Below are 10,000 nucleotides of genomic sequence, written 5' to 3' on the forward strand. Positions count from 1 at the left end.
TATTGTTATTATTATTATCATTATTATTATTTCCCCCTCCTCCCTTGTTTTGAAGTATTTTCTCCTTGCTTTCAGGTTCATCCTGATGGTCCGCAAAGGATACAGAGACCCGCCCTATCACAACTGGATGCACGCCTTCTCGGTGACCCATTTCGCTTTCCTTCTGCTGCATAACCTCCGGCTGACCGAGACAGGGGCCCTCACCCACCTGGAAGCGTTGTCCCTGATCGTCTCTTCCATGTGTCATGATCTGGATCATCGTGGGACCACTAATTCGTTCCAGGTTAGTTCGGGAATCTTTAGCATCTGTACCTGTAATACAATTTCTGAGTAGGCTACCTGCTTATTGCTAACTACTATACATGCTTGATGAGCAAGTTAGCATTAGCAACGGTTGTTTCCAGGTTCCTCGTTGATCTCTCCACAACACTGTAATTGTGGGCATACTACTAGATGAAGCGTCGTAGGTGCAAAGCTCTGCAATATGCAGAAAATTCATTGTCATTAGTTACGTCCTATACAGACACCACAGCTTGCATACTTTCACTTCTAACTTCAAGGGTCTCTCCAATATACCGGGCAACCTATTTTCTAAATTTTCTAATTCTATGCCATTGCTTCTAAATTCTCTTAATTCATTACAGCTAAACATATGCCCAGTTGTATCTTTGCCTCACTACACAAGACACAATGCCTATCCTTTTCATTACTGCTAGATAACATTCATGGACACTGACAATTAGCCTAATGACGTACATTTTTATCAATGTATTAATGATTTTGAATTTTTACAGGTTGCCAGTAATTCTGTCCTCGCATCGTTGTATTCCTCTGAAGGCTCTGTGATGGAACGGCACCATTTGGCCCAAGCAATGTGCATTCTCAATACAGATGACTGTAACTTCTTGGAGAATTTAAGTCGAGAGGAGTATACGCAGTTTTTGGACTTGATGCGGGATATCATTCTAGGTGAGAGATGAAAGATCACAATCCTTTTTTTAGTAAAGCTGATTATGTGATAGTTTGCTTTCAGTTTCAAAACAAGAATTTACTACAGTAAATAGCCTTGTTTCATCATAGCAGATGTTACACACTAATATTCTAATCATAAATCCTTATTACCTTATGAATACCTGATGGTGTTTCTGTATCAAGAAATAAATAATTATTTGTTTAATATATACAATATGTCTTGATTATTATATGCTGGTAGAGCCTCTCGTAATGCATTCTAAATTAAGTTTTGTCACAACTCCATTTGGAATTTGTATTTTATTTATTCTCTAGATAATTCATAACTAATATCTATTGGCAAAAATAGTGAGTGTATGTTACTTTTATTTATGTGTATAATTGAAGGTATGACAATTCTTTAATCAAAATATGCAAGCTGTAGTATATTGGTGTATGTATGAGTGTGCATATGAATGAATCATCCAAGATTTACATCAAGTTTACACCTCTAAAAACAAAATAGTGATGCAATGAGCTATCAAACATATCTCCATAAGTACTATCGGTCTTATAATCAATGATTTGTACATTATAAACCTTTAAATTCATATGAAAGTTGTAATTGCTGTACTAGAGTTCTCTTGCTTGAGGGTACACTCGGTCACACTATTCTATCTTATTTCTCTTCCTCCTGTTGTTTAAAGTTTGTATAGTTTATATTGGAATTATTTATTTTAATGTTGTAACTGTTTCTTAAAATATTTTTTTTTAATTGTCAATTACTTTTCTTGTAAATTCCTTATTTCCTTTCCTCACTGGGATATTTTCCCTGTTGGAGCCCTTGGGCTTATAGCATCCTGCTTTTCCAACTAGGTTTGTAGCTTAACAAGTAATAATAATAATGATAATAATAATAATAATAATAATAATAATAATAATAAGGAAAATGATAATATAATAGATTTACTGATATTATATCACTTACTCTTCATTACAGCAACCGACCTGGCTCACCATTTACGTCTGGTGTCAGAACTGCGAGAGGTAGCGGACACAGGATATGATCCAAATAATCCCAGGCATCATGAACTCTTAATTTGTCTTTTAATGACTGCAGCTGATCTGTCAGACCAGACCAAGGTAGGAAACAATAAACAATTTGTAAGTATCAATCTATCTATCTAGCTATCTATCATGGCACTTTCCCAAATTTTGGGTGGTAGCCGACATTAAGAAATAAACAAAAGAGGAATTTTTTCCTTGTTAGATATAATACATGAAAATTTGTTTATTCAGTAATACCTATCTATCTATCTATCTATCTGTCTATCTATCTATCTATCTACCATGGCACTTACTCAAATTTTGGGTGGTAACCAACGTAAAAAGAAAAGAAACAAAGGGGTAATTTTCTTCTCATCGTTAAATATGATACATATAAATTTGTTTATACACTACTGTACTAAGAATCTTGAAGTAATACTGCAATCTAAACATGGCTTTTTAGATTTTATAGTACTGTATGCTTGTTATTTATATGGTTTACATATTTCAGGATTGGCATTCTTCCAAACATGTGGCTGAATTGATATACAAGGAGTTCTTCACTCAAGGAGACTTAGAGAAGGCGATGGGTAATATGCCAATGGAAATGATGGATCGTGAGAAAGCATTCATTCCCGAACTCCAGTTACAGTTCTTAGATGATGTTGCTATTCCTGTCTATGAGTAAGTTGTACATAATTCATAGCATTATACTATATTTGTTATATCTTAACTGTATATGATCCCTCTCTGGTTACAGCTCATTTTTCCTTTGCCTACACATGCCTCAATTAGTTTAGCCTATTTTTTACACATTCTCCTCTCTCCTCATACACCTGACAACACTAAGATAACTGGAAAATTCTTCTTTACTCAAGGGGCTAACTACAGTAATGTAACTGTTTAGTGGCTACTTTCCACTTGGTATGGGTAGAAGAGACTCTTCAGCTATGATAAGCAGCTTTTCTAGGAGAAGGACACTACAAAATCAAACCAATGTTCTCTAGTCTTGGGTGGTCCCATAGATTCTGTATCATGGTCTTCCACTGTTTTGGATTAGTGTTCTCTTGCTTGAGGGTACACTGAGGCACACTATTCTATTTATTTCCTTATTTCCTTCCCTCACTGGTCTATTTTCCGTATTGGAGCCCTTGGGCTTATAGTATCGTGTTTTTTTCCCAACTAGAGTTATGGCTTAGCAAATGATGATAATAATGATAACTCTACAGTTCATGAAACATATCTTGTATGATATGCACAAATTTACCCTGTATTAGGGTATTTTATTCTTTTTTAATATTAATAGAACAATTTAAATCTTGTGTGAAAGAAAATATAATTAGAATTAGTAATTGATATCAAAAGGTATACAAATATCAATGGTGTTATGTTTCAAAACAAATATATTGCATTCACTAATGCAATAAGAAATAGCAGATAATCTAAAAGGAAAATTAAATTTATTTTTTTCAGGTTATTTGTTTATTTTCTAATTTTTATTTTTGACAGTTTTATAACTATGTATACTTAAATGTTGCTACATTACCATTAACCAAAACTGAGCTGGTTGTCTATGATGTATGATGAAGCTGAGCGTGTTAGAATTTTATTTATATTTGTTTATCCTTTTAATTAATGAAGTCAATCATAGCCATTTACTGTTGTAATTAGGATGAAAATCATCCTTGTGACTATTCTAGATACCTTCTACTACTGTAGGATTTGTTTTGTCATATGATAAACAAAAATCAAAACAAAGATTACCAAGTTAAAGAAACAATATTTATAAATTAATATAAGCTCAAGAAATGGATTATATAAGCATATAGTACTGTACAGTATGGTGTGAACATACTATACAGTACCTGTACTTGAGATGATTTAGAATTATGACAAGTAAGCAAACTACAAGTTTTTGCCGAGTGGCCCTTCTTAATTAGTCAATTAGTCGGGTGAAGAAGTAAGAAAAGAAAGGGATTACAGTATTATAAAGCACAATATTTTAATGAATATTTAGTCACAATAGAATTGAGAGGCATCATTGAGCTTCAATTCCTAAAATAGAAATATGAAAGTAATTAACAGATAGAAATATGAAATTAATTCATGTGTGCCTTCTGCCATAGCTAATTTCTGTGTTATAGATTTTTTATGTGGATTAGCACCAAAGAATTTTTATGCATTCTGTCTACAGTAATACTTATTCAGATCTCAATGTTTTTTAACTGAAATTTTAATTCAACATGATGTTGTCTCTTGTAGAGGTCAAAATCTGGAATCCTGTCTTTATGAAATAGTTACTGTAGTACATATTAATCTTATTTGTATGAAAGTATATGTAGGTAACCATAAGTACAGTTAGTTGCAACCTCAGTACATTTCATGTAACATTCATTGTCTTAACTGAGCGCCTAATGTCCTTCACAGAATTGTTGCCAAAATGTTCCCTGGAGCTCAAGATCCCTACAACAATATCAGAGCCAGGAGAAGAAACTGGTCCAGACTTAGGGATGTCTACAAAAGAAGAAAACCTGAATCCACAAGTTCCCTGGAGGTCTTCGAAGATGATTCATTGGAAGATGAAGTAATAAAAGACGACTCTTGAGGAACTGTTTGAGGCACATGATGGTCACAGCTCTAATTGCATAATAAATCTTCCTTCCAGATCTATATTAAAAGTAGTTCAGGACTTACAGAATTTTGCATATTGTATACAATTTACAAATATTACAATTATTGCAATATTGGATTATAGACTATTGCATCTCCTGATTTTAATCCAATGGTACAGATGCCTTTGTAGATACCTGAGATATGCACTGATGAATACTTTAGATTTCCATAATGTAGAAACGTGTTCTCTACAATATGAATCTTTTCCTTACTTAAATGAAGACGAAACAAACCTTTCGCAAATGTTGCATTTAGGAACTCGGCTGTATTTCTAGCAACTAAATATCAACTCATGAAATAGAACAGTATTTTGGGTGATTTGAATTTTATGACTAGTATACAGTAGCTATACTGGACCAAACTCATGTTGATGTACGGACAGTAGACACATGAAGGCTTAAATGTGTTTTCCAAAGGTAGTTGTTTGTAAAACTCTTATCAGTGTCCCTTCTTGTGGATTATTTAGTTTCATATAGCTTTGATTTGTATTTTTATAAAAAATTTGAAAATGAAATAACCAAATAGCAAGCAATTTATAATTTAATGAAAGGTGAGAGTTATGAAATTTAATAATTGATCAAAATTTTATAGCATGAGGGACATAAAAAAGTTGATTGACTTAAAAGCTATATATCTTTAGACTAAATTACAGATATTTTATTTTCTGTCAATGGTAAAAAGAAATAAAACTTTTATCCTCTTCTTTTTTTATATAACAATGAAATTCTTTCATTGTCTCACCAGGTAGGACCATATTTAAACCATATCCTCAGAACATGTTTTGATCTATGTTAAGCTTTCTAAAACTTAGAATTCAGGAACTCCAAATCTTCAAGTTTTTAAACTAAATTATTTTGTTGTTAATTGTATTCTAAGGTTATTTTTTAGATGTCACTGATTCTTTCTAAGTATAAAAGAGAATGAAGATTATCTCTCTTCTGCAGGAATGTTAATATTTGCAAATATCAGCATACATTCTAACAAATGTGTTGTACATACATTTTTAACTGCATTGTTTGCCACAAATTATTGTGCATTTCAGTGTACCTCTTGAAAGTTAGACTATTTCATGCAACATGTCAAAGAGTCCTTTGTATAAAAGAGTAATGACCTTTTCATCTTCAAAATTACGTGGATAAAATTTTCAATATTGTTTGTGTGTCAGCACAATTCTAAACCAGGTCCCTCTGGTAAGAAAATACCAAATGATTAGCTTTTTTATCATTTGCTTTTATGTAAAAAAAATCTGTGAAACTGGTAAATATGACCTGTATAGTTAAGTATGGTTCTAAGAAGATTCTCCATTGGTTGTCTTACCTAGTTTTGTAGATGAATATAATTGAGTTTTATCAATTAAAATCAACCAAACATTTCTGGGAAGTGAGGTAAATTTTAGCATTTTATCAAGGGATGGAAACTTTAGGTTCGGAGTCTGTGATATAAAATTATAAGAAATTTTAAAAACTGGTGAGAAGTCTGATTTCCATATCATCAGCCCCTATCGTGAATAATTTCCTTCCCTTCCCAAGAGTGTTTCCTACTGATGCACAGGATAATATAACCGGATTCCTGGTGTTAATACTGCTAACACTCACAGACTTTTTCATAGGAGCTAAAATAAGTTTCTTATAAATTCATTCCTCTTGATTATATAGCACCCAGAGTAAGAAAAATCATTACACAGTACTGTACTACATTTAGCAAAAAGTAAATTGCAGTGTTTCGTTTGAGGAAATATTCAGAATTGGCCAGATGCCTGTTTACTGTGTTTGCTTTCCCCAAAAAACCAAAAACAGTGATTGAGCCGCACGAGTTAGTTGATAATTATTTGGTGCTTAGACATATAATTTTAATGACTAGAGAATATATATTGTAAATATCTTAATAAAAGACAAATTGTATTTTTGTGCCATATACTAAATAAGTTTAGGTGATCGCATAAAGAGTAGAGATGATGTTTATATGATTGTTGTTTTCTTTTTATTACACTGTTGTCTTGACGACAATACTGTATTACACAGTATAATTATAAGTTTGGTTATAGCACAACAGTTCATTTAAATAGCTCGAAACTTCCAGTTATATTCTTGTCTATTTAACGTGTTATTGCCTCTGTGTTTTGTCTCCTGAGTCATGTACTGTACTGGTATGAACTGCCAAAAAGTAAATCAGGTTAAAGGATTTCATTTCTTCCTGTTTGGGTGAGGCCCCTTCTGCTTTCGTTACTGACATTGTACTAAAGTTAGTGAGCTAAAATATTTATAAGAGCTGTACAGTGAGAAAACTGGTCTTGTTTAGAAAAGTTTAGGTAATTTAACATTTCAGCTTTATGAAATTGATATTATCGCATAGTGGCATTGTTTGTTGAGAATCAAGGAAATTATACAGTATATTCTCTACTGTATGTTGAAATTTTTTTTCAAGAAAAAATGCCCATTAATAATTTCCAGCTTCTAAATTTATTTTAAGAATGTTATGTATTACCTTTATTATATGAAGTTTCCAAATCACCTCAAGTTTTTAGGCTCTGTGAAAGTATATCTTCAAAGTAGCTTGAAAAATATGATTTTTTTTTTTATATTTTTTATATAAGTAACATAGCCACTGTGGCCATTGTGATCTTCTATTAGCCATGAAATTGTATAATAAAACAATTTTCTGTTTGTAAAGTACTTTTATCTCATTCACATATTTTAGTCCTTTATCTTTTCAGGAGAAATTATAAGATGCTTTAAAATGTAAAATTTACTAAGGACACAATGCATTACATGTATTAGTTTAGAAAATTTGCTTTTGCAGTTTATCCACTGATTAACTGAATTAGCTTTGAAATTCAATTTGAAAAGTTGCAAAATTTCAGTTACTTAAACCAAAACTTGTGACAGTAAGTAACTTTGGGCCATGTGAAATGATGTACAACAGGCTGTTCTTTTTAAATTTATCACTGGATATTCTGATTTTCTTTTGCAATTACCTCCTCTATTACATGTATTGATGTACTCCATCATGTTCTGTGCTTGATCATCAAGTAATGTACAATGCAGAAATATATTACAGATTTTTGTTTTTATATGGACAGTTTGGTATTATCCACCTTGATTTATGTCATGCTTTTAAAAATGGAATACTGCATTAAAAAAAATCTTATTACAGGTTGTGGTAGTTTTTGTGATTTCTAAGGAAATGTTCACAGCAGAACATCAGTTGGTCAACAACCTAAGAAGACTTCTTGTTGTGCTCCACCCCAATTTGGTGTTGAAGATTTTTATCATCTATTTAAGTATAATTATGGATGACTGTGTTCAGCGCATGCATTATATTGTGGCCAGCCAACTTGTGCATTCAGATCTCTCTCTGGGTGAGAGCCTTGTGTGTGCTCCTCGTCTATCCTTGCCCTTATCAGACCCCATTCCCAGGATGACAGCTTAGTCTTTAGAGTGCCTTTTTGGGGGGTATGGAGCACTCTTAGTATCCCAGATAACCCAACATTCAGTGCTGTTTATAGCCCCCTTGTTTTGGATAAATGGTGCCCTGGTACCTTTTCTATTGCTACTGCTTCAACAAAACCTGTATGTACAGTATTCCTGATGCTGTACATGTATCTGGTGAGGAAACCCCAGCAGCTTTTTCCACTGTTGAAGCACTTGGGCTTGCCATGTCCTCAGACATTGCTGGAGAGGTGGTTGAGCCAAGCAAGGAGTAAGGTAAAGAAGCACAATCTTGTTTGATCTTACTCCTCCTCCTTTCCCCCATAGGAAGAGGAATAATAAAAGGTTCAGGAGGAATTCTATCGAAATATGCACTGTTGCTCTTTGTGTGAGTGTCAGCCCTTTATGTAGGATAACGATGGGACACACTATCTTGTGAATGTACATGCTTCTCTAAATATAGTTTATTTTGGGGTTGCTGAGACAGCTTGTGACCCTTATGCTTCTCAAGAGATGAGGTCTATCCTTGATTCTCCCCTGTTGTGTGTACTGCTCTGGAAATATGAAGTGAAGAGTAAGCACAGTTTGTAACTTTTGTTCATTCACGGTAGGACCCAGAGCTCACATGTGGCAGGTCTCTATTGTGTGATGCTTTTGAGTGTTGTAGACATTGACATGCCCAAGCTCCACGTAAAGTGTACAGTACTTGGAGTACCCTCTGTTTTCTCCATGCTAGATTGTCATTGTGGCCATTTACTTAGATGTTCCTTAAGTTTGACCTTAGCCACTGAAGAAGATTCTAGGTCCTTGAACTGAGGTTGAGGCTGTTAGTGATCTGATCCAGTATCAAGGTTGCATGATTACATTCCTGAATCAGTTTTTCCTGAGTAGTCAGTCATGCCCATGAATGGCCCCTGGATGAAGAACCTGCTTGATTGGCAATGGATTTCTTAGACCTGAAGCCTTTCTCCTTCAGAAGCTAAGCTGTAGAGGCAATATCAGGAGGAGCAACCACAGAACCTTTATTTAGCCAAATTTTATACAATTGAGGGTACCTCATGGTTCACTCCTGAGATGAGACTATCGTTTAGATTTGTGTGGTGACCACTTGTTAAGAGGATCTTGGAGCATGTGAACTGTTCTCGGGATCTGATAAAGCAAGCTGATGTATTTGCCTCTGCTTCCTTTCATATTTGCTTTCATAATTATTAAAATTCAGGACTGTTCAGTGTACAGTACATACTAAGTAACGTTAGTCCTATGAAACTATTTTATGGTACTCGAGCTGGCACAATTAGTGAGGCAGACTTACAGTTTATTTCTAATTTAATAGTTCTACTTGGAAGGTAGCTTTAACCATTCTAGTATAACATCATTGGTGCCTCTCCATTTCAGGTCTTATGTCATATCAAGCATATTTAATACTGCGAATTACGCTGCGCTTACGTTTCGTACCGCTAACTCTGCATATTTACCCTAATTTTTATATTCCAGAGGGTCATTTATCACAAAGCACAACATTGTTTCAGGAATTGTTCAGGCCTTACTCATTTTCCGGGCATGATACTGCACCTTTCATGAAACATATAAAAGGTAAGTGACAAATAGATGGAAACTGGGAGGTTGCAAAAATTTCATTACCTATTTTATAGACAGTACTATGCTCATATTCTTATGGGGTCATTTGGTGTTCAAGTTAGCATCTTATGATGTTATTAAGTATTTTAAAAATAGAAACAAATTTTTTTTCTGTATACAGTAATATACTGTAGATTAAATCATACTCTAATTTTTCACTCCAAGGAATCCGTATTTTGGCATATATTTGTTTTCTATATCAGCAACTCTGATTCATTTCGACATTGAAACGATCAAGTGGAAATTATTTTTAAAAGCTATTT

The 10,000-nt window shown here is 33.7% G+C and overlaps 1 protein-coding gene across 1 annotated transcript in view; it reads left to right on the forward strand.

Annotated features, from left to right (window-relative positions):
* Window positions 1–7,741, forward strand: part of LOC137632425 (cGMP-dependent 3',5'-cyclic phosphodiesterase-like) — a 105,343-nt gene extending 97,602 nt beyond the window's left edge. Inside the window, exons 5-9 of the mRNA XM_068364358.1 lie at window positions 76–283; window positions 795–969; window positions 1,952–2,094; window positions 2,510–2,682; window positions 4,426–7,741. Of these exons, the coding sequence (XP_068220459.1) occupies window positions 76–283; window positions 795–969; window positions 1,952–2,094; window positions 2,510–2,682; window positions 4,426–4,603 (877 nt within the window). The 3' untranslated portion in view covers window positions 4,604–7,741. The remainder of the gene's footprint in view (window positions 1–75; window positions 284–794; window positions 970–1,951; window positions 2,095–2,509; window positions 2,683–4,425) is intronic.
* The last annotated feature ends 2,259 nt before the right edge of the window (window positions 7,742–10,000 follow it).

Source organism: Palaemon carinicauda, chromosome 41 (assembly GCF_036898095.1).
Source record: "Palaemon carinicauda isolate YSFRI2023 chromosome 41, ASM3689809v2, whole genome shotgun sequence".
Taxonomy (NCBI): Eukaryota; Metazoa; Arthropoda; class Malacostraca; order Decapoda; family Palaemonidae; genus Palaemon; species Palaemon carinicauda.